Source organism: Symphalangus syndactylus, chromosome 3 (assembly GCF_028878055.3).
Source record: "Symphalangus syndactylus isolate Jambi chromosome 3, NHGRI_mSymSyn1-v2.1_pri, whole genome shotgun sequence".
NCBI classification, from domain to species: Eukaryota; Metazoa; Chordata; class Mammalia; order Primates; family Hylobatidae; genus Symphalangus; species Symphalangus syndactylus.
The window spans coordinates 45,736,190-45,762,005 of NC_072425.2; the positions used below are offsets into that span (position 1 = coordinate 45,736,190).

At 40.4% G+C, this 25,816-nt stretch overlaps 1 protein-coding gene across 13 annotated transcripts in view; it reads right to left on the minus strand.

Annotated features, from left to right (window-relative positions):
- Nucleotides 1–19,105, minus strand: part of TGFBR1 (transforming growth factor beta receptor 1) — a 46,682-nt gene extending 27,577 nt beyond the window's left edge. For 6 of the 13 annotated variants that reach the window (XM_055271715.2, XM_055271716.2, XM_055271712.2 and 3 more), the window contains exon 1: nucleotides 18,920–19,105. In XM_055271715.2, the coding sequence (XP_055127690.1) occupies nucleotides 18,920–19,016 (97 nt within the window). In that variant the 5' untranslated portion in view covers nucleotides 19,017–19,105. Of the gene's footprint in view, nucleotides 1–11; nucleotides 4,707–4,989; nucleotides 5,126–5,401; nucleotides 5,513–6,798; nucleotides 15,125–18,439; nucleotides 18,709–18,919 lie in introns of those variants that run through there. The other 7 variants (XM_063636877.1, XM_055271717.2, XM_055271714.2 and 4 more) reach the window with 7 other exon arrangements.
- Nucleotides 19,106–25,816: the final 6,711 nt, after the last annotated feature.

Below are 25,816 nucleotides of genomic sequence, written 5' to 3' on the forward strand. Positions count from 1 at the left end.
CTCACCCTTACCTTCACAGTAATTCGTAGCTCCTTTCAATAAGTTCCATAGTGCTCTTTGCATACCTTTAGAACAGCGCAAATCAATCCATTTATAGCTTGCTGTTAAAGGGTCTTTCATTGCCTTAGGAAGGGCCAAGCTTGTTTTGTTTTTCACATCTCTGAATCCTGGCTCCTTAGATAGTGATCAGAAAAATATTTGCTAAACAATGTTTCCCAAATATGCTGGGAGAAAAAAGGCTGTATAAATTGGGTACAAGGTTTGAGAACATATTTTCATTTCAAAGATATCTAAAAACAAGGATAAACATTCAAGATCATGAGTAGCCACTGTCTCAACACTGGCACTAGGCTTTCACTGCTGCTTCTTCAGTTGTGTGAAGATCCTCTTCAGGCCAAATGTCCTTGTGGCACACTACACACAGCATAAGTTTCATGGTCATTGTAAAGGAAAGAGTAAAAAATAAAGGGAATTTGAATCGAGCATATGGCAATACAGGCATGGCATGCATATTCAAAAGCCAATAGCCTAACAGCCAATACCATATATGTACTTTATTATATGCAAGTGTTATATGGGTCCTACATGTGTAGTACAATTTGCAAACATTTGTTAGCAGTAAATATAATTGTAGGTATGCAATGTTTTTCCATTCTCATTTCCAGCAATAACTGGTTTAGAAAATCATTTAATGAAGATTTCGATAATGTCAAAATATTAACCTTATCTTCCAATGAACAAAATGGATGATATCTCAGTAAAACTTATAAACCTGTATTTGAGGAATGCTTGCTGTCAAGTGTTTTGGTTAGGTATGATGTCTCATCCTGAACTTACCAACAAGGCCTTGAAGTCATTAATACCCTCCTGCATAACATTACTGATGAGAAGAGGCACTACTCACAGCTTTTATTATCACTGAAGTTAAAATACAGAAACAGATTTAAAATGGAATTAGACCTAAAGCTATTTTTTTCTACTGCAAAACCTAAACATCATCTGTCACATGGAATAATGGTATTCATTTGAATTTTGTTTTTTTTGTAGTTGTCTTTGTATTTAATTTGCAGATTTGGTTTATAGTGGTGTATGAGCCAAGAACATAAGGGTTTTATATCTAGTTTCATGTCTACAGAATTTAAGTAACATTATGAAAAATACACTCTGTACTTCTCCTTTCAAAGAGGTCATTACATTACGGTAAATTTGAAAAAGTCAGTGCTAAAGGGTTTTTCTTAACTACTCTTTCAATAAGAAGTCACTAGACAAATAAAAACATGAAGATAACACAAAGCTTAACTAGGTAAAGATTTCTCTCTCCAGGGAATTAAAAAATTCCATTTCACCACTTGAAGCCAGTCTTGATTGACTACAAGACTGCTGTTATGTGATACGGCAAGATCATTTAGGGAAAAACTAAAACAGGAACTTAATTTTCTCCATGAACATGAGTTTTAATTGCCATTTAAAAAAAAATTCAAATTTACTTTATTAATAGATTTGGCCCCTGGTTACCGCCCCCCCCCCCGCCCCCGCCTTTTATTCAACTAGATTTTAAATTTTTAAACACATATACATGGCAAAATTTCAATCTAAAAAATGTATACGATGACACCACCTTCTGCCAGCCCAAAGCCCAAGTTCTCCTCACTCCGCAACACATCACCTTGACTCTTTCATTTAATTCTGCAATTATTCACTAAGCATCTCTATATGCCAGGTACAGTGTGGGCTACGAGGTGCAGAAATGAGTAAGACAAGGTATTTGAACTTGAGTAGTTCACTAGGGTGGAAGGGAAAGGCATTAAACAGATAATTAAAATCCTGAGTCCTGAGGAGAATGATCAAAGTGTTTCTACTCTGCTGCGGTAGAAGAGATTATCAAGAAAAGCTTCACCAGCATTCAAGTCAGAACTTGGAGAATATGTACAATTTGTTAGATAGATAAGGGTGAGAAAGCTTTCCTGACGGGGTTTTCTTTCTCAGTGGCAGGATTTCATCCTTAGTGGCTGGCATACCAAGTAAGATGATCAAATTTAAATTGTTCAAGATGCTAACCACCATGTTGTATTTCATCAGGAAAATAAACATAATATCTCTCTGACCTATTTCATCATCAGATTGAGCTAATCAAATGAGATACTGTACATTATTAACACATTTGGAAACTAACATAAATGATTATATAAACACACAGAATTATCCCATATGATAAACGGCATTGTGCCAACGTGGTTTTTATTCGTAGGCCACCAAAGGTAAACTTCTTCCCAAAAGCGGTGACAAAATTCCACTGTAGAATCCCAGACTAACAGAACCACATGAAACTCTGAATATCATCTAGGCAATTCAGTTCTGTCATTTTATTAATGAAGAAACCAAAACTTAAGAAAACCAAAACGATTAAAAAAATTTTAAAAAGAAAACCAAAAAACCAAAATGATTCACATAAATATTCTACCCAGATTACAGGTGGATGTGAATCCTCACTATATTATCACCAGCCCATGAGTAAAATCTATGCAACTATTTGCTATACCACTATCCCCATGCTAAGTAACCCTAAACTTTAAAGACTCCCAGGTGGACCTGATTTGGTTTAGACTCCTACAGTTTTGACTCTTCTGCTTGATAGCAAAAATAAGAACCAAATCCCCTGTTTAGGACCTTTCTACTACACTGTCCAACTTTGTTTCCATGCTCCAATCTTTAACAGTGGGCATAGCTTTCTTAATTTTGAGATGCACATTTCTCTAAGCTTTACATTTCTAAAATCTGAATACAATTTACAATCAAAGTAAAAAGAAAACTCCGGCCTCCAGACTGAAAGGTTAAGACACGATGGGTTGTTGTAACCTATGTATGTGCAAACTTGGCTATACATAGAAAATATTACAAGTTGAGTATACCTCATGCAAAATGCTCAGGACCCGAAGTGTTTTGGATTTGGGATTTTTTTCAGATTTTGGAATATTTGCATATACATAATGAGACATCTTGGGAATGGGACCCAAGTCTAAATATAAAATTCATTCACGTTTCATATATGCTTTATATAGATAGCCCGAAGGTAATTTAATATAATATTTGAAATAATTTTCAGCATGAAACAAAGTTCGTGTTAAGTACTTATGTGCACAGTTTTCCACTTGTGGCATCATGTTGGTGTGCTCAAAACGTTTTGAATTTCAGATTGGGATGTTTGACTTGTATTCATTTCACCATCACTGTAATTATTTGTCTTGATAGCTCCCTTGCAACTATACTTTAACTCAGGTTAAACAAGGATTTCAGTATGATTCAGCACTAAAAGGAAAAGCTCCCTTAGATTCGAAATAAATCACACAAGTACAGCATAAAGATCTGGTTAGCAGACCTGAGGAGTTTAACAACACATTTTAAGAGTCAGAGCCTTTAAAAAGTATCTTTTAATCCATTAATTCTACTACTTAGAGTTGTCTGAGGAAACAATAGGTGAGAGCAAAAATCTAAACTTGCAGATGTTCATTACAGTTTTTTATGATTGAAAATAACCTATGTGAATGACAAGACAATGACAGAATGAGTCCTTATACAATCATGAATGAAAGACTATATAGCCATTAAAACTGGTATTTTAGAAGCATGCTTAAGGACAAGGAAATGGTCCTACTACTAAAGGGCAGGAAGTAAAGCTGTATAGTGTGATTACAATTATAGTCCTGTCAAGTGACCTTGTTTTTGTTCCACTTCAATGAGTTGAGGGGATATTTTAATATACAGAGCAGATGTGTGCACTTTGCCTTACCGCAGGCCCTTAAAAGAAATGGAGAAACTTCTATGTCTAATGGTGAGTGCTAAAACAATAACCGAATTTCTCATTTCCTCTCAATCTAAGTAAGCTTTTACAGTTTCTTATTAGATTTTAATTTGACTAGTGGGTAGGTATTATAAGGATACGGTAGTTAAGTTGATGGAACTCAGAGACAGAAAGACTTAAGTTAAAATCCTATCTTTGCCAGTTAGGCACTGAGTAATCCTGAGGAAGTCACGTAACTTATTTGAACCTAAATTTCTTCAACTTACTTCCTAAATTTATAACATACTAACAAACAGTACCAATCTCAGAAGGTTTGAGGGTTAATGAAATAGCATACATAGAATACTTAGCACAGTGCCCAGCACATAATAAAATGTTCAAAAATTAGTTTATGCACTTTTTCAACAAGTATTTCTTTAGAGCTCCTATCACGTGCCACTCTCTGGTCTAGATGCTAGACAGAGAATCAGAGCTAATGTTGAGACAGCTCTGGTAGGCAATACTGACACAGAACACAATATAAACCATATGCACATAAAACAGTTAATGTTCATGGTACCTATCATCTCTTTCTCCTTCATAAATATTCATGCAGTTTTTCAACAATATGACTGAACAGACCCGGCTCAAGAACTTCACTATAGTAGCATTAGGCACACACAGAAAGTATATTTTCAGTTCCAACCCAAATTAACAGTGTAGGGACACATCCAGTGTGTATATGTAATATCCCTAATAAATAAGTTAATATCTAATTAGCCATAAAACGTTCATGCTGGAAGGAATGTGAACAGAAATATCAGATCCCAGCTCCTTTAGAGATGAAGAAACAGAAATGTCCTAACAGTTACATCAACATAATCTAGATTTATTCCAAAAGTACACAAAGGAAAAAAGGATTACTTGATAATCTACAGTGATTTCCACCCCTACTCCCCACAACCCCTCACGTAGGACAAAATGAAAAATTTCAACCATTCCCTTTGGAAAGCACGAGTGGCTGTAGGAGAGACTGGCTTGGCTGCACAGATTATAAGGCGTAATAATGAATGTAAATGAAAGTGACTGATCATCCTGGGCTAGGGGAATGACATACAAAACAGAACTGTGGTAGAGAAGGAACTGTGGTAAGAGAAGGAAGTGGTAACCACTCCCAGCTGCCATTGACTCGGGGCAGAGGAGAGCAATACCTGGGCCAGCAAACAGCGAAAGATTTGTTGGAGCCACAGTTGAAGAAATGAACTGATGGTCCTGGGCAGTTAGTAATTTTAGAAGCAGAAAGCAAGGCCTGAACACCTTTTCTCAGAACACAACAGTCAATGTAACCTGTGTAGGAAGAAAGAAAAAACCTTTAGGAGGATAGAGATAATTAGGATGAGATTCCTGCCCTCAAGTTCACAATGCAGAGAACACGCCACTGATAAATGATGATGCAAAGTGCACAGAGGACAGAAAAGGGAGATTTCTCTGAAATATGACACCTAAACTAAGACTTAAAGAAAGCTAGTGAAGAAAGGAAAGTCATTTTAGGTAGAGGATATACAGAAACATTGTACAAAAGATGCCAAAATAAAAGTTTGAGCCAGGCGTGGTGGCACGCACCTGTAGTCCCAGCTACTTGTGAGGCTGGGGCAGAAGGATCACTTGAGCCCCAGGAGTTTGAGGCTGCAGTGAGCCATGATCAGGCCATAGCACTCCAGCCTGGGCAACAGAGTGAGATCCTGTCTCAAAAAAAAAAAAAAAAAAAGAGAAAAAGAAAATAGTAAGGGAGTTTGGCAGTTTAGATGATGTAAACAAAACCAAAAAACTGATAAAATTCAACAGCTATTCATGATTTTTAAAAATCTTAGCAAACTGATAAAATTCAACAGCTCTTCATGATTTTTAGAAATCTCAGTAAACTGCAGAATTTTAAAAAGATTCTGAAATAATCAGATTAAATAAAAGGCATAAAAGCAGGCATTACATTTAATGTTGCATGACTGTCATTTTCCCTTGAAATCACAAGTAAGAAAGGGATATCCATCACTACTTCTCAACATTGTATTAGAGGTCTGAGTGTAATAAGTCAGAAATAAACAAAAGGAAGATAGACTGGAAAGACACAGAACTATCATTACTTGCAGAGGACAACTATGTACATGGAAAATCCAAAAGTGACCTACAGATCAACTATTAGAATTAATTAGTAAATCTAGCAAGGTCACTAATACAAGGTTATTCACTATTCCAAAAAAAAATTACATTAAAAAATCATTCTTAAACCAGCAATAAATAGAAAACATTTTTTAAAAATCTAAAAACTAGGAATAAACCTAACAAAAGACAGGTAAGACCTCTGCAGAGAAAGCTTAAAAAATATTACTCATTGATAGAAATTACAAAGGAGATAAAATAAAATTTTAAAATGTATTTATAAATGGAGAAAAGTGACAAATTCCTAACTGGAAGATTCAATACTGTAAAGAGGTCAATACTCCATAAAGTGATCTGTAGATTCAATAAAATCAAATCAGAATCCCCACAGGGTTTTTTTATTCAGTGGGAACTGACAAGTTGATTCTGAAATTTATATGGAAAAACAACATCGCAAGAATAACCAAAGTAATCTTTGGAAGACTTACACTACTAGATATCAAGACTCCTAAAATCATAATAATTAAGACAGTATGGTAATGGCACAAGGACAAATGGGCAAACAAAACAAGAGATTACAGAGAAACAGACCCTCACATATACAATCTCTTGATTTATGATGAAGGTGATCTTATTGTACACTGGGGGAAAAAAGGTTTTACCAGTAAATGGTTCCGAGTCAACTAGATATCCATATTTAAAAAATAATAAAAATCTCATACCATAATAAATAAGCAACTCCAGATGGACTATACATCTCAATGTGAAAGGTAAAACCAATCTTTTAAATGAAAACACAGGAAAACATTTTTAAAACATTTGGGTCAGAAAAAGTAAGCAAACAGGATTCAAAAAGCACTTACCCTTAAAGAAAAAAATTGAAGGCCGGGCACGGTGGCTCATGCTGTAATCCCAGTACTTTGGGAGGCCGAGGCAGGTGGATCACCTGAGGTCAGGAATTCGACCAGCCTGGCCAACACGGTGAAACCCCGTCTCTACTAAAAGTACAAAAAAAAAATTAGCCAGGTGTGGTAGCGGATGCCTGTAATCCCAGCTACACGGGAAGCTGAGACAGGAGAATCTCTTGAACCCAGGAGGCAAAGGTTGCAGTGAGCCAAGATCGCGCCACTGCACTCCAGCCTGGGTGACACAGTGAGACTCCGTCTCATCTGAAATGTTCATCTCCCTTGTCAAACAAAATACCAAAGCAAAGCAGTTAAATTGTGGTTGCAGTCTCCTAGAAGAACACAGCTGAATTAAACCAAGCAAGGAGAGAACAGCCCGCCAAAATGAAGGAGCTTTTGTATAATTTCTATATTTGCATTTTTATAATATTTTTAATCATTAAATTTTGGACTCCCTTGGAGCCTAAAGATATAAGCATCTAGTGTTGACTGAACTCCTTTCAGGGAAACATTTGCCCTCTGAGACTAAACTACGTGTATATGAAAACTTAGGCTTGAGATGTACCGTAAGAAAGCTAATAAAGTTTTCAGACCTCAAAATCTACATGCCGAGACTTGGCATTAGGAATATGGGTTTCCAATTGCTGGTAGCATTGATACAGTAGCATCTTGGCTACTGAAGAAAGTGGTGGGTTGGTTACTAAAAGGATCTATCAGAGGCATAAGGGTCTTGATGTTATTTATCCCTTGGATAACTGATGATACAACACAGAAGACTATCTTGCAGAATTATGAAATCTATATACAAGTCAATAATCACTAGGCTCTAGATAATAGTTTAGAATGGTTCACAGGTGATTATACTCATTTCTTCCACGAGATTTTCCTTTTTCCCAGTTACAGAGACTAAGCTAAATCAGACGGAAGCACCCAATTGCTTAGGGCAACTACACTATCTCCTCAGGGACACACCATCTGTTTGCAGTGCACAGCTAATTCTGAGCCTGTTGGTCCTTGCAGTTTCCCTTAAGACTTCTGCCTGATGCCTAAAATCCCTTAAAACTCCTCCCTCCTTTCCCTTCTCCCATGGTAAGGCAAGAGCAGGCTGGATCTGACAAAACTTAAATGATAGATGAAATCTCGATAAAATACTTACGTGGCCTTATTTTTTTTTTTTTTTTAAGAATAAAGTGAAGAAACAATTATGATCATGGGGAGAAAGAATGTGAGAGCAGAAAGGCTCAAGTTTATATATGCATCGAAATAAGAAGGAAGAAAACAAAAGGAAAATGCACCATGGAAAGAAGGAAAGCAAAATAATGGAAAGGGAGAAAAAAGGAGCATCTCTTCCTAGGAAAGTAATCTACAATGCTGTGTTAATCTGCCAATGCTTTGGTGGCACTGGCAATCAGAAATTGTCTTTCCTCATTGACAAACATGACCAGACTCTGGCCCCTGGTTTGTAATTTTTTTCCTAAGTGTAAAATGAGACAAAACAACTAAAACTACTTTAACTTGTTTATTTTGATAAAATAATTATATATAATTATTGTTGAAGGAAATCTACAATACACAATCTTGCGTGTTTTTAATCTATTGCAAGTTGAATAACAAAATTAAAATGTCAGTTTTTCAATTGGATAAAGTACTCAAATCAACAACCATGTGCTGAACAAAGAGACCCAATTAGAGCACATTATAGTTTGATTTGGAAATGAATACATCAAGCAAAAAATAAAAAACCCATACATATATCGTGTACATGCATACAAATGAAAGGGCAGTTGCTGCTTTTCTATCTCTGTGTGTCTCTTCAAGTTTAACTCTATCCTCCATATTCAGTGCTCCTAAATATCTATATTAGTCCTAGTTTCTTGCAGAAAAAGCCATTTGTTTTTGCCTTCTCCCTGGGGACCTATTTGTAATTCAATGCATATTTAAGGATCTTATAATGTAGAAATGTAACAGGATGCCTGAACAAGGTGTCCTAGAACTATAAATATACACTATTATGTAATCAGTGAGGTTTACACCTAGGAAATCTAGATGGAACGGTTTTCCTGAAGCAAATGAACAAAAATAAGGAGGTTCAGTCTTGGTGGTGAGAACAAGGAAACACTGGAACAGACCTGAAGTAGCACAGCAACTGCAGAAAAAAGGAAAAGTGAATCCTTACAAATCATGAGAGTGATAAACCTGAATTGTTCACTTTATTTTTCAATGGCCCATGTACAAAGACTTCTATAAAAGCTTTTGCTCAAGAACAGAGAGAAGCTTGTTTTTCCCAATGAAATCAGAACGCTTCTAACCAAAGAATGCCCTCATGCTAATGTACGTGCCTATCTTTTCCATGAATACTGGGATTACTGTGAGACCAGTACAGTAGGGCCACACTCTCAGAATCTAAGTGTGGTCTCTCCTAAAGTAATCATTCCCAACATCCATTACTCAGAAATGAAGCAGTTCTTCAAACAAGAAACCCAAGCAAAGACACTCTGGATCTTACTGACTTGCACCTGTTTGAAGGTAAATGTCTGGCTCTGCCTTTGGTGGCAGTACTCAGATGAAGTGTATCAAATGGAGACACACCAAAAGATAAGGGCATGAGAAAAATGTCTTTGTAAGCCAGACTGAATAGTTTCATGTTGCTCTCTATTCATTATCCTCTAGCTTTTAGCAAAGCTTGATTTAAATGTCCTAGTCTTACATCAGCTGTTCCACTGGCATTAGAGAAAGACTAATGTGTTCATACTTGGATCAGAGACTTAAACTGGAGAAGATGGAGGCAGCAGCACTAAATTGAACCCTCAATACGTGTTAAAGGGGGAAGCCTCAGAACAAGAATCAGATTACTGCCAGATCCAACAATAAACCCTTACCACTTGGAGATTCTCCCTGTATTATAATCTTGGCGTTTGGGGCTCCACTTTATTAAGGAAGGTGGCAGCCTCCTCATGAATTCTCGATAGGTGATGAGATCTATGCAAATTATCAGTCTTCCTTACTTGCCTTGGTTACCAGAGAACTCAGAGCTAAGTACTGTGTTCAACTTTTAAAGCTTTCCTCAGCTAAACTTACAGATAATTGTTCTCTTTTTCTTTTGCTTTTTGACTTACTGATTCTTATCTTTTGTGGTCAGTAGATTTGGTCTTACTGAATTTGCTATTATTTCACGCTTCCAAAATCCTTTTTTGGAAAATGACCAGAATACAAGCCAATCAATGGATAAACTAACTTTTCTCGTATAATACAGGAGCTACAAGATACTGCTCATCTTGAAGCCATGAATCCTAGGGATATTTAGACTATATTTGGCTAAAATCGGTAAGCAAGGAAGCTTGAATTATGCCCAAAAGTACAGAATTCTAGAGGAGAAACAGAGCTTACAGATAAACAAGTCCCACCTCCCACCTAATGTAAGAAATTCCTTCTACAATTTCTCAGACAGAAGCCTATCTAGCCTCTGCCTGAATAGTTCCAGTGTGACAGGGAACATACTACCTTACAATGTTCCATTTTGACAGCTATGGTAGAGAGTCATTCCTTACACTGAGCTGAATTCTGCCTTTCAGTCTACCAATTAATTCTAGTTCTTCATTACACAGACATGTATTTCTTCTTTCAGAAGACATTCTTTCACTTATTTAAATATATAATAATTCCCCTTTATTGAACACCTACTGGTGTCAGGCTATGTACTAAGTGTAAATACTACTGTACACTATTTTCACAATGATCAGGTAAATTAGGAACTATCCTCTTTTGAAAAGTGAGTCACAGATACACTGATTAGACTCTAATTACAGCCAGATATGTTGGGGCTTATATACTACTCCTATAAACAAAGATTTCATTAAATTTCTGACAACCGAGTCACATGAATTTAATCTGCCTTCAAAACTGAAAGAAAAACTTAAGTTAGATCAATCCAAATAGAAAAAGAGAGATGGTCTAGGGATACAACTGCACCAGTGTTTGGTTCATTGAGAAAAACAACAGGAAAAGCATTTAAAAGGATAGCCATCAGGGAGCTCCAGGAGATAATAAAGCTGACACCTGTAACATCAGCAACCATGACCTGAGGCCTAGGCCGCAAGCAGGAAACTTCCTCTCTTTTATCTCAGCCAAGAACCACACTCCCAAGAGATCAAACGCATTACTGCAGAGAAAGCAGCACTGTCTGAAGGTTAATTTCAATACAACCAGAAGATCACAAGTAATTCTGAATATATACATCTTTACTAAGAGAGGTAGGGGAAAAATAGAAAGCATGAACCTGAAAAACAGGAGAGAACCATATCCCAGCAAAGGGACCGGGACTCCAGATACAAGCTAGGACTTCAAGGTCTAAATAAAAACTCCATTTAAGGTAGCGTTTTAGGACACTAGAATCCTCCTACCCCTAAAAGAGAAAGAGAAAGAGAGAGAGAGAGAGAGAGAGAGAATATGAGGTGAATGCTAGATGCTAGTAGCCATTTCTTTGCTTAAGGTTCTCTCCCATTTCCAACTAGGTTCCATTTTTTTTATCTTTGCTGACTACTAAGCAATTTTATTTGGCTACCTTCACCTCAAACTCAACATGCTTAAACCAGAATTCGTCTCCCCTTAATCCTCGTGCCAAATTACTCACTAAGTTAAAGGCATTATCCAGCCTAAAAAAGCTTGGGAGTCATTCTTTTTTTCTTTCATGGAGTCACTCTTAATTTCTGTACTCCACCTCTTTACAGCTAAGACCTACTGCCACTCAACAAATATTTGGTGAGTGCCTAGGATGCACCAGGCACTTTCTATACACTTGAGATACATTAGTGAACAAAACAAAGACATCCACTTTCACAAAGCTTAGAATGATAGGAAGGAGACAATAAACAGTATCAATAAATAAGTATCAATAAATAAGTATATGTGATAAGTAAATAAATACAATATGTTAGAAGATATTGTTACAGAGAGGGAAAGCACTGTAGGATGATGACAATATTTTAAAAGGTGGCAGGATAAGCCTCACAGAGAAAAAGGTGTCATCTGAGCAAAGACTTGCAGGAGGTGAGGGAGGAAGCCATGCAGGTATGTGAGGGAAGAGCACACAAGCAAGGGAACAGCCACACACAGGCCCCTACTACTAATTCTTCTGATTTCTTTGTTTCAAATGTCATACAGTCACCATTTCACCCTGTTTCTCAATGCCATCAAACCAACTCCAAAATTTCCCTGGGTAGCCACCCTGATCCATTCCCTCTGTGGCACAATTAGACATTCTTTTTCCACATTAAAACCTCTCACCTGATTTTCAAGGCCCATAATTCTCTGAGCCCACCCTTTACACCATGAACTTCCATTTCTCCCCTTAGAAATCCTGAAACTTAGAATGCTCTTTCTCCACACATGCCATCCTCTCCAGCCAAGGAGTGCCTCCTTTCCACCACACATCCACTCAAAGCCCTACCCTCCTGCAAGGCAGAGAGATCAAGTCCTACCTCCTCTGTAAAGCAGTCGCTGTGGTTGGTAGTACTGAGTCTGTAGTCGTATTTCCTCAGCATCAATTTTTTGAAAAGCAAGACTGCCTCTTACTTTTCCTATATTTCTCATCATGTTGATCACTACTAAATATTTGCTAAGAATAGATGAGCCATTTCCGCTGTAAACTGAAGCTCTTTCCTCTGTAAACTGAAGCTCTTTGTCAATTTAAACACTTCCATTAGCTTTCATAAACTGCTGAAATAGAATGATTAAAGAATGGTTTGTTGCTTTTTTTTTTTTTTTTTGAGATGGAGTTTCACTCTGTTGCCCGGGATGGAGTGCAGTGGCACGATCTTGGCTCACTGCAAACTCCGCCTCCCGCGTTCAAGTGATTCTCCTGCCTCAGCCTCCAAGTAGCTGGGATTACAGGTGCCTGCCACTACGTCCAGCTAATTTTTTGTATTTTTAGTAGAGACAGGGTTTCATCATGTTGGCCAGGCTGGTCTCGAACACCTGACCTCGTGATTCACCCACTTTGGCCTCCCAAAGTGCTGGGATTACAGGTGTGAGCCACCATGCCCAGCCCAAGAATGGTTTTTTATACTCAAAAAAAAAAAAAAAAAAAAAAAAAAGCATGGGTGCAGGATATTCCAAAATGTTAATAATGGCTGGTGATGGCTTTTTTCTTTTCTCTAATACAAATTTTCAGTCCTGTGCTTATGTTACTTTTAGAAGAAAAGAATTTGCTATGAATATATGTATAAATCAATACAAATAGTAAGTGATCAACTATCACTGGACACATCAGGGAGATTCAAATTACCTAAAAATATGATGTTAAAGAAAGACTGTTAGTATCTGAATAGCCTGCAGTTGCAAAGAAACAGTAAAACTGTAATCAAGACAATCTGAAGCAAGTTCTCATGGTTTGCAAAAAAGAGAAAAACTTTCCTGCTGAAGTGGCTCTAACAATGTATTTACTCTATATGAAAGTAGCATGGACGTATGTGACCCCACCATAAGTAGAGGAGCATCTGTATAGGAAAAGAGCACATATCCTGGAGTGCTCAAATGCAGGCTCCACCTTTCATTAACAGCGCATCTTCAGTTTCCTGGTCTATAAAATGGAAACAAAGAGGGTCTTCTTTCATAGATATGAACTAGGTTCCAATCTGAGCAAAATTGTGTCAATTCTGCCTACCCAGGCAGATGGGGTTTATGGTAATAAAAAAGCATTTGAGTCTCAGTGGTTGAACTACTGTTAGTCTACATCTGTGCCATTCAAAGCAGTGTCTTTCTTTTATATATGTATTTACGATTAGAGGATGAAAAAATACTAACACCTTTAGATAATGTTTAGAGTTGAAAAGAATCTTGGGGTAGAGCTGATGTTATCAAAACCTACAGTTATCTTCTGAGCACTGGCCACCTGTATCTGGGAACAAATGGACTTAAGAGTTTGGAAATTAACCAGCAAATAAGTAAGAAGTTTTGGTACTCTATACAACTACCATTCAAGGTTGGTTATGAGAATTAAATGATGGCATATTAGCCATGGTCAAAGAAAAAAAAGAGAGAATTAAACGAGACAAGACAGGTAGAATATGTAGCATATTCTTGTAACCCTTCAAGAAATTTCAAAGCAACCTGTGTGTATACTCTGCAAGTCAATTTTTTTTAAAGTTAGATTAGAAATCGTTGAGGGAGCAGCTTTACAAAAGATTTGATCTGATCTATAAAATTGGACCATAAAACCAACTGGACTTAGTCCACTAGTATTTAAGAAAGTGATGTCTGAGATGAATAATTACAAGTCTACCAACCAATTTTCTTCATGATGAAGAAGGGTAGCCACAAGAAACTTACCTGGAAAGCAAACAAAACACAAAAAATTGGATCTAATTCAAAGTGGTAAACAATTTTAATGTTTATGGAGACTGCCTGGATTTGACATTGAGAAAATTCAGTTAAGAATGGCATTAAATATTATCCTAAGTATCGGAGTTAGGTTGGGTCAGAACAGACCATACATTTTGAGAAGACTCCAAAACTTTCCTCAAGCTAGTTCTATGGGACAAAGCATTAAAAAATCCCTGAGAAATATGCCAGCATCTGCCCTCAATTCCAGAAGCAGGAAGCAAAGATGTGACCCAATCACATGATATTAAACCACAGTCCATCTGTTCAGAGAACTCTGTGTTACGTAAGCCATGACCAAGGAGAACTGCAAAAGGCAAGAGGTTTGTCGACATTTGTAAGGGGCTCTGTGGTTTGAAGAGACACGTTCTCACATCAGAAGGGCCATCCATAGGATAACAGCATTTTCAAAATTCCATTTATTACACAGGAACATATTTGGTGCAATAAAATGACACTACAAGAATGGTGTTGAGTCCCTGTAACTGCTCAACTAAGGCCTAGAACCTTTCAACAGGGGTCTTCCCTACATAAGTGGCCCTCCTCACAGGAACAAGATTTATCTTCCTCTTATTTGTATGTCAACTCCTCTCTTAATTTCAACAACAAAGCGGATCATCTAATATTCTAAACCAAGGCCTTTAATTACACCCCAATTCAATTAACCGTACTTACTCAAGACCATCTTCCAAACTACTATAGGCCTGCTTTTCTCAATCAATAAGTTTATACTAGGTCCTTTTATCAGCAATTAAAAAAAAAATTGACCTTTCCCTTGAGGACTTAAAGGCTTTAATCATTCCCCCTCCCTTCCACCTTTAGAATTTACTTTTCATGAATTCTGTGAAGTTCAAGGCCTACTTCACTTAAGTAAGTCACTCACCCCTTCGTGGATGCCAACCACCTATCCCAACCCTGTCCCACCCCCACCTCCGAGTCCTTCACATTTTAAAGCACCATATAGGGCACGAGATGTGGAATCAGAAAATCAAAGTTCCTGTCTCTATTCTGCCCCTGTGCCACCCTAAGAAATTCACCTGAGTCATTTTTTCATCTGTAAACTGAAGTGATAATATACTTAGGACTTTCACCATTTGAATGCCCAGCCCTACTGGGCATCCCATAATGTTATTCTCCCTCATTCATTCCACTTTGATTACTTTTATGTTTTATTTCCAGCTATGTACTATAGCTTTTAGGATTGGGGAAAAAATGATAGAGGTTAATACATCCAAATTCCACAGTACAGAATAAGGAACCTAATTCTGAAGAGTAACTTGTCAGTCAGTCAGTAAAAGCCTTGTTTCCTCCCTTGGAGTAGGCCCCAGGACAGTTGGGGACACAACTTTAAAAGAACTTTCACACTCATCAAATCCCACTCTGAATTCTACCCACCCTTCAAAGTCAGTTTAAGTCCTAAAGTGTCCAGGAAGCCTCCCACAATCATTCCAGCTTACGCTAATCATTTCCCTTTTTGAATACTAATGCCTCCCTATAGAGATGATATTAAAAATATTTAACAACTGGCACTACAAGGGTACCAACCAATCAGAAAGGATGTTTAACCAAAACACACATGGCCCAGTGGGAACTGCTTATTGAACATCAGTCCTGCTCATTAGTAACAACACAGAATAGCAACCTCAAACTCAAATACCACTTTCTCATGTGATCTTCACAATCTCATGAATTAGGCAAAAGTAGGTATTGCCCCTGTTTTCTGCATAACTGCTGGTGAAGGTGGGACAAATAACCAATTGCTTTCAACACACCATACAACTTTTCCTGATTATTTATACGGAATTATAAGTTAATATTGCATAAACTGGACTTACATAAAACAGTATAAATATTAAAGGAATGCTCAAATAGAAATCAACAAGCATTTATGTGGAATAGAATATAAAACACAGTGCTAAGTTCTGAGGCCATAAAAGAAAGAAATGGCATGAATCTTGTCCTCTGGGTACCATAACACATTCAAATAGAGTTAAGTAGCAGCACAGGCAGTAGAAATGGACAACACAAACTGTTAAGTGTTGCAGAGTTCTGGAAGACAAAGAATTCAAGAACTAAACCAGCACAGCAAGTCAGGGCTGAGAACTTCTCACACTCCCAAAAAAGGGGCAAAACTAAATGTGTAGTGAAAAGGCTGAACAGTCAGGAGTCAGTGAGAAAGAGAAATTGCTTGAAAGTCTGCAGTAACGGGAAATGAGATCCCTGGTAGGATACTCAGAGATGGCCCCAATCATAAGCTGCTAAGTGTTGTTGTAAGTGCTGAATACAAATGGGAAATCTTACAAACCTTCGTGGGGATGGCTGAGGAAGATTAGCTTGGCAGCAGCCATAGAAAGCCCAGATGAGAGAAACATGGGAAAGCAACTAGATTTGGAGGATAACAGGCAGGATTAAGCTGAAGGCTGCATACCAAGAAAGGAGGAGACATTCAAGAAGCATTCATAGAAGAGTTGGATTGGGGGCATGTTTTCAAAGAAAAAAAGTTATGAAATGGCAGAAAGGAAGCAAATAGCATTCTCAGATGCGATATACATATAGACATAGTGGTACTAAAACTGTGTACTAGGGACAAGGAATCAATTTCCCTACAGAAACCTATGTTGGAGAAAGAAGTTGGGCAGAGAACAATAAAACATACTCAGAACATAAAAAGGTGCAAGTCTTTAAAAGGGAAGCCAAGTTATAGAGGAAATAAAAAGCATTTGACCTTTTTCAGAATGTCTTTTAAGAGTGGACTGAGGCATCATCATAACCAACAGGGAAGGCAGACAAGCTGAGGCAGTCTGGACTTAGAGTAATAAGAGGACAGCTTTGTATTTTGTGCATATCATGGAGACTGTAAACTCCTCCAGGACATGGACTGAGCAATGTTCTGTATCTTCAACTAAGTCCACTGCTGTTACTTGAATACATGAACGCTTCTTATGCTACTTCTGGTGGAAAAGAGTGCACTCTGTTATTCAAGTTAATAGTGGTGTGGAAATGTTACCTGTGTTTCATGCCTAACTATACTGATTCTCCCAAATGTCCACACAGTTACCTTGCCTTCCTCCCTAGGCCAATGTCAAAAATCCATTGTTTCCTCTAATGCAGGCCCACGTGAAGGGACTCAGGAATGTGCTAAGAGTCGGAATGAAGCCTATGTGATATTCAAATCATGAGGAAAGAATCCAAAGTGAATAATAAAGACCAATTGCTCATGAGACGACTGAAGAAGAAAAATGGGCTACGCCAGATAGTATGATGTATACATATTTATATATATATATATTACATATATATATGACATACAGGTTTTGGAAACTGAGATGAGTGAAAATCCTAGCTTTAGCACTTAAGTTATTGGGTACTTAACGTGTCTGCACCCCACTTTTCACATCTGTAAAGTGGGGCAAATGCCACTACTCCCGAGAGTTTACTTGTGGTGATTAAATAATGTACTTATACAATAGGGTACTTTATGCATTTACATCGTAGTAATGCATAATACATGGACGGTAGCTATTAGGACTAATTATAATCGTCATCGTCAGTCTTGATTTTTAAAACAAATTTCAACATCTTTTGTCCAGTTTCAGAAACAGAAATGTACTTTCACTGCATTTTAGTTGCTAACACTGAGGCTGTGTATTTTAGCTTCTAGTGACTCAGTTCTGCTACTAACGAAGTTTCTCACTCATCCCTTCGTGGATGCCAACCACCTACCCCAACCTGATTTACTATTTTGAAAAATCCAGCGAACATTTTTCCTTGAAAACCAGCTATACAGATGTCTGATTCAAACTATCAACTGTCACTCAAGAAAAGGAACATCGCGAGTGATGTTCCTTCGAGGAAATAAAAAGCGTTTAATCAATTCACAGTCATTCCCAAAATTTCCAAAACCCGCAGAATGAGCAAACGTTCAAGTTTCCACTACGAAAACAATCCGTAGCCTTCTGGTTACTGGACTCACTTCAACACTCCCCAGACGCACGAAAGAAGAAACATTCCGCGCATCTCCGCGCTTCCTTCTTCTCACACAAAGCCCCCCTGGCTGAAGAAGCAGCCCCTTCCAGCAGGGTCGGGTCGGGTCGAGCCGGGCGGGAGTCAGGGCGGCCTGCGGACCCGGGGGTCTCACCACACGTCGCCCCCGACTCCCACTGGACGAAGCCCTAGCGGCTTGGAGCTCACATCTCGCCCGGGAGCCGCCTTCCACACCAACCTCAAACCCCGCCCCGGGCCCGGCAGCCTCGGGCACGGATCCTCTTGAGGCGGGGGTCCCCTGAACAAGGTCACGCCGTGCCCAGGGGGCGGCGGCGGGCAGCCACGGCTCTGCCAGTCCCCGCCGGCCTCGCACTCTCCGCCCCTGGCCCTCGCCCACTCACACCCCAGAGGGCAGCCCCGGACCTCGGACGACTCCGCCCGACTCCACCTCCCCGGGGAGTCCCGAGCGGGGCGGCCTCGGGCAGCCGGACACGTCCGCCCGCGCCCGGACACACGCCCCTGCCCCGCCTCCCCTCCCCGCTTGCGGTTCGCCCGGCGGCCGCCGAGCCGCGCGGGGCCACGAGTGCCCGGCCCGGGCCCCGGCGCCGCCACCTGCGCCCCCGGCCCCGCGCCATGTTTGAGAAAGAGCAGGAGCGAGCCAGAGGCCGGGCCCGGCCCGCACGCCCCGCAGTCGCCCGCCCACCGCGCCGCCGCTCACCCGCCGCCCCCGGGAGCAGCGCCGCCGCCGCCGCCGCCGCCGCTGCCAGCACGAGGAGGAGCAGCCGGGGACGCGGAGCAGCGGCTGCCGCCTCCATGGTCCCGCCGCCACCGCCTGTGGCCCGGCCCGGCCCGGCCGCCGCCTCACCCCAGCAAGCCTCGCCTCGCCCCACCTCCCCCGCCGCCGCGGCGGCCTCGCTCCGGCCCTTTGTAACTGCTCGGGGGACGCGCGCCCATTGGCTGCCGGGCTCCCGCCGGCCCCGCCTCCCCGCCGCCGCGAGCGGCCAAGCTGGACCCAGCCGGGAGCCCCGCCTGCGGGCCCGCCCGGCAGCCAATCCGCAGCCGCGAGCGCCGGTTTCTGGCCACGCCCCACGCTCCCCGGGGGCCGGGCCGCCAGACCCCAGCCCCGGCCCGATCGGCTCCCGGCTCAGAGAGGCCGCGTGGGGGCGGGGTCTGCCAGCCTGAGCACCGTTGAGCCGCTAGCCCTGGAGGGCCGGGTAGAGCGATGGGTGTGTCAGTGTGAGTCTCTTTCGGAAAAAGGCTGTGGCCGTTCGACGCTCTTTTCTTCTAACCTCCTCTAGGCGCGGAAGATCTGGTGCTGCCTCAGCCCCACCCTGACCCCATTCACAGCCCCGCACCGGCAGTCCCAGCACATGCCACCCAGATCCGCTGCAGCGCCAGGCCCCTGCATCCACTTCAACTTCCCCTCTCCAAGTCCACGCATCAACTTCAGCATTCCCCCGAAGATCCCTCCTCAGTGCACTTCACATGAGACTCACTCTCCTATTTCCTCCTGCTCCCAGCGGTCACCCCAAACCCATCTCCCCCACCCAGTTCCAAACCTAGAAAGTCCTCAGATCCCAGCGTCAGACCCAGATCCTGAGCCCAAACACACCCTCAAATAGCCTCCCGACCCCCTGCAGAACAGATCCAGGATGGGGATCCAAGCCGCACTCCTCTCAAACCCGTTCCCGATCCAGGTTGGAAAGGGAGGATCCCCACCCCAACCCCTCAGAGGGGTTCCCCCTTCTTAGCACCCAGCTCCCGCGGGGCGGAGGGGGAGCAGTCATCATTACTTTGAGCTGTGTCTGACACTGCTGTATAATAATCCTGAGGTGTCACTAAAAATCCAAATAAACTCTACGTTTTCATTCTGAATTCCTAATTTACTGCGAGACGCTCCACCCACCTTCCCTCTGCGACGCCAAAATGAGCTCCAGATTTGTAATTCTTCCTGTCAGACTAGTCCTTTCTTCAGACACAAACACAGCCAAGGAGGCTGTTACGTAGAACAGAGAATATTTTTCCGCAGAACCTTTTAAGAAGGAAGTTTTATTTTCTGTGTCATTTGAGCTTGGAATTAGATAAACCTTGATAGCGGGAATCAGAACCAGCCTCTAATGCCAATTTTTGCACTACTTTAGAGTCACTGGGTGAGCATTTTCCCCACCTGTGAAGGCTTCCTTCCGGGAGGTGAAAAGGGAAAAGGCGTGGATATTGGAGCTGGGATCTGAGACCCGCGCGCTTTCTCCCTCCTGTCTAGGACACTTAACTTAAGCAAGTCAGCTAACCTTTCGGAACCTGCAACTTGCTCTAGACCGCAGCTCCAGCAACCTCAGCATCAAACTCCCCTCTTGCTTAGGCTGAGGATTCCAGAGAGACGGCTTCTGGCAGGCTCCAGTCCCAATTTGCCCTCTCAGTTCCAGTTTCTTCTATGGAGATTTGGTGGACTTCGTGCCACCTGAGGTGCCTAGACTGCGTTTTTGCTGCTCTATTTGCAATGTCTTGCATAAGATAAGAGCTAATGAGATTTTTATTGTATGAATGAATGAATGATCTCAGAAAGTGACTGCTTTTCTCTGGCCATTAGCTTCCTCATCTCTAAAATGTAAATAATAATAGTACCTACCCCGTTTATAAATAAAAGGGATTGAATCACTTGTCTTGGGCCCCTTAAATGACGTAATGTGTCTGGTACAGTGTCTGGAACATAGTAAATATTTAGCTAATGCCATTTCTTTGCCCATCCCCTTCCAGCTCTGTATGATTCTAATCAGCATGTATATTCATGTTAGTCTGTGCCTTTGACGTATGGAGCCTAGATTAATCAGTGTTAATCACACCTCCAGTTCCTTAACATTTTCCAGGGAATTGAGTAGATTCAACAGGAAGGAAAAACAGACTATTTTTAAGTTGTATCTTCCTGATACTGGGAGGAAATTTCCACGAGCGACAGATCCATAAATAAACTACACTAGAATGGAACACTAAATTATTAGTTTAAAATCATGGTTCCTAAATTGTAAAGTCTCTCCAATTACCTGGAGAGCTTGTAATAATACAGATTCCTGGGTCTCCCTCGGCCCTAGCAAGTCTGCTTCAGTTCATCTGGAGAAGGTTCAGGAATCTGCATTCGTAATAGACATCCCAGGTGATTCTGCTGCAAGTGGCACTGGGCCTGCTTCAAAAGACACTACTTTACTTAAAATTCAGTAAATAAAAATGCATGACCTTATTTGCCTTTTGAGAAAGGTTGGATGGGCAGTAGAAAGAAGCCTCTGGCTTTGGAGGCCTACAGACCCTACTTGAAATTCTGGCTCTGCCACTCACTAGATGTGGGTCTGGGAACACTATTTGACTGCTTTGAGATTTAGCATCCCCCAGGGTAAAGGGAGATATTGTTGTGAGGTCTAAATGAGCTATTGCACATTAAGGAATCTGTCATAAATGTTAATTCCCTTCAGTCTTTACAGACTTACTTGGTGTTTAAAAGGCTTACATGTTATTTACTCCAATGTCTTGATTTGAAGGGGAAGAAACCGAGGATCAGTTCCCCAGCAAGTCAGCTGCAGAGCTAGGACTAGGAGTCTCACTCCAGTGCCTTGTACCCTGTGTAATGTTGTCTCTTAATCTTTATGCCAAGGACATTGTTTGCTTTTCCTTTTGGATTATTTCCTTAAGTAAGAGAATTTCTCCAAAATAGAGAGCAGAGACTGCTAGTCATCTAAACTACACCCATTCTTACATTTGCTTTATAACCGAGTCCTGATTTTCTTTGGGAAAGCAGTTCACCTAGAAAAAATATATATATTAATTTCCCAGGCTCCTTGTACCTAGGTATGGCCATGTGACAAGAGTTCTGGCCAGTGACATGTAAACAGAAATCTACTTTCCACAAGGTGGAGCCTGTACAAAAGATACTTCCTAGTTAAAAAAAAGAAGAGACTCATCATATTCTCTCTTTCTCTCTGGAACACGGTTGCAATGCCTGGAGGTACAGCAGCCATTTTGTAAACATAAAGGCAATAGCCCAAACTGAGGACTGTAGAGAGAAAAAATGGAGAGAGTCTAGGTTTTTGATAAATTTCCTGAACAGCTGCACCAGCTCTATAATGCTTATTTCTTATTATATGAGAAAAATTAATCTATTTTTTATTCACCTTAGAACGCTTCTATTCTGCTTATTTGCCCATCCTATTTATTGTTGCATATTTTATTTCTATCTTATTTTCTAACCTACAAGACATTATTGACTTCTGCCATTATTAGCTATTGCTAATTCTTGGTGCTCCTAACTGAAAAACAAACCACCTCAAAATTTAGTGGCTTAGAATAATAACCATATATCATCTTTCATGAGACCGTAGGTAGGCTGGACAGTTTTTCAGGTTTCCGCCAATTTATGCTGATTTCTGCTGAGCTCACTAATGAGTTGGCTGTCAGGTGGAAGGGGATGGAAGAGGGTAATGAGCTAGATCAGCTCCTCCATGTGGTTTTTCATCCTCTAGCAGGCTAGCCTAGGCTTGTTAACATGACAGTTCAGAGGTCCAAGATAATGAATGAAAGTCTGCAAGAGCCTTGAGTCTAGGTTTAGAACTGGCACCAGCCAGGCATGGTGGCCCATGCCTGTAATCCCAGCACTTTGGGAGGCCAAGGTGGGGCGGTGGCTTGAGCCCAGGAGTTTGAGGCCGGCCTGGGTAACATGGCAAAACCTCTTATCTACAAAAAATACAAAAATTAGCCAGGCATGGTGGTTCACACCTGTAGTCCCAGCTACAGGAAGCTGAGAGGTTGGAGGATCACTGGAGCCAGAAAGTCAACGCTACAGTGAGCCATGATTACACCACTGCACTCTAGCCTGGGTGACAGAGTGAAACCCTGTCTCAAAAACAAAACAAAATAAAAAAACACCCACTGGCACAACATCACTTCTACCATATCCCATTGGTTTGGGCATGAACTGGGGCTGAGCCCAAATTCAAAGGGTGGAGAAAAAGACTCCATTTTTTTGATAAAAAAGGAACTGAAAAATCACATTGCAAAGAGGCAAGGATATCAAGAGAAAATAAGTGTGTACATGTTTACAAACACTTTTTTTTCCACCCCCATGACCCATACACCTTCTGCCAGGCCCACCTCCAACAGTGGAGGTCACATTTCTTTCTTTTTTTAAAAATTATACTTTAAGTTCTGGAGTACATGGGCAGAACATGCAGGTTTGTTACATAGGTATACACGTGCCATGGTGATTTGCTGCATCCATCAACCCATCATCTACATTAGGTATTTCTCCTAATGCTATCCCTCCCCTAGCTCCCCACCCCCGACAGGCCCCTGTGTGTGATGATTCCCTCCCTGTGTCCATATGTTCTCATTGTTCAAGTCCCATTTATGAGTGAGAACACATGATATTTGGTTTTCTGTTCTTGTGTTAGTTCTGAGAATGATGGTTTTCAGCATCATCCATGTCCCTGCAAAGGACATGAACTCATCCTTTTTTATGGCTGCATAGTATTCCATGGTGTATATGTGCCACATTTTCTTTATCCAATCTATCATTGGTGGGCATTTGGGTTGGTTCCAAGTCTTTGCTATTGTGAGCGGTGCCACAATGAATATACAGGTGCATGTGTCTTTATGGTAGAATGATTTATAATCCTTTGGGTATATACCCTATAATGGGATTGCTGGGTCAAATGGTATTTCTAATTCTAGATCCTTGAGGAATCGCCACACACACATTGTGTCTTCCACAATGGTTGAACTAATTTACACTCCCACCAACAGTGTAAAAGCATTCCTTTTTCTCCACATCCTCTCCAGCATCTGTTGTTTCCTGAGTTTTTAATGATCACCATTCTAACTGGCATGAGATGGTATCTCATTGTGGTTTTGATTTGCATTTCTGTAATGAACAGTGATGATGAGCTTTTTTCATATGTACACTTTTTAACCACTTTCTCTGATCTTTGTTTCTTTTTACCTCTCAGATTTTCTACTTCAAATCACTGTTATTATTCCTGAAGTTTGTATTTTAAAATTTCTTTTAGCAAGAGTCTACCAGTGGCAAATAATCTTAGTTGTTGTTCGACTGAAAATGTTTTTATTTAACCCTCATTTTTCAACAATGTTTTCACTGAACATAGCATTCTAGGTTGATAATTGTTTTCTCTCCACAATGGAATGTATCCTTTCACTGTCTCTGCCTTCCATTGTTGTTTATGTGAAATTAGATGGTAGTCTAATGGTTTCTCCTTTGTAAGTAATCTGTCTTTTCTGTCTCTTTTTTTTTTATAGACTTCATTTTTTAAAGCAGTTTTAGGTTCACAGCAAAATTGATGTGAAATTACATAGAGTTCTCATATATTCCCTGACTTCACTCACACTCACAGCCTCTCCCACTGTCAACATCTCCTACCAGAGAGGTATGTTTGTTACAATCAATGAACCTACACTGTCACATCATTACCACCCAAAGTCAGTAGTTCACCTTTGGATTCACTGTTATTGTCTATGGGTTTTGATGAATATACAGTGAGATTATCATGCAGAATATTTTTACTGCCCCACCCTCAATCACAAAGATTTCCTCCTATATGTTCTTCTTCTAGTTATTTTATAGTTTTAGCTGCTTCATCTAAGTCTTTAAGCTATCTTGAATTAAATCTTATGTATGATGTGAGGTATGAATCAAAGTTCAGTTTGTTCTATACTGACATCCAGTTGATCCAGGATAATTTGTTAAGATTTGTTAAGAAAATTTCCCCAATGAACTGCATTGGTGACTTTGTCAAAAATCATTTGTATATTTGTGGATCTATTTATGGACTCTCTTTTTTCCCCATTGGTCTGTTTATTTTAATGCCAACATCACTGACTTGATTACTGTACTTTATGGTAAGTCTCAAAATCAGGTAGAACAAGTTCTCCAGCTTCGTTCTTCTTCAATACTGTTTTGCCTATGCTAAGATATTTATAGTTCCAAGTAAATTTTAGTGCTAGTTTGTCAATATCTACAAAAACCCTGCTATGCTTTTTATTGGAATTGCACTGAACTATAAATCAATTTGTGGAGAATTAACATCTTTACAATATGAGTCTTCTCATCCATGAGTATGGTATATTTCTTCATCTATTTCAATCTTTAATTTTTCTCAACAATGTTTTGTAGTTTTTATTGCTAGGGGTCTTTCATAACATTTGTTAAATTTATTTCTAAGTAAGTTTTATCAAGGATTTGCATTTATTTTTGCCACCTGGACCACTACCAGTCTTTTATTACTCTAAATTATTGACTTGACTTGTGTTGTTGTTGTTGCTGTTGCTGTTGTTGTTGTTGTTGTTTGAGACAGAGTCTCACTATGTCCCCCTGGTTGGAGTGCAGTGGCACTATCTCGGCACACTGCAACCTCTGCCTCCCGAGTTCAAGCAATTCTCATGTCTCGGCCTCCTGAGTAGCTGGGATTACAGTCGTGAGCCACCACGCCCAGCTAATTTTTGTTTGTTTCTTTTTTTAGTAGAGATGGGGTTTCACCATGTTAGCCAGGCTGGTCTTGAACTCCTGACCTGAAGTGATCCACCCGCCTCGGCCTCCCAGACTTGAGTTTTTTAATTTGTT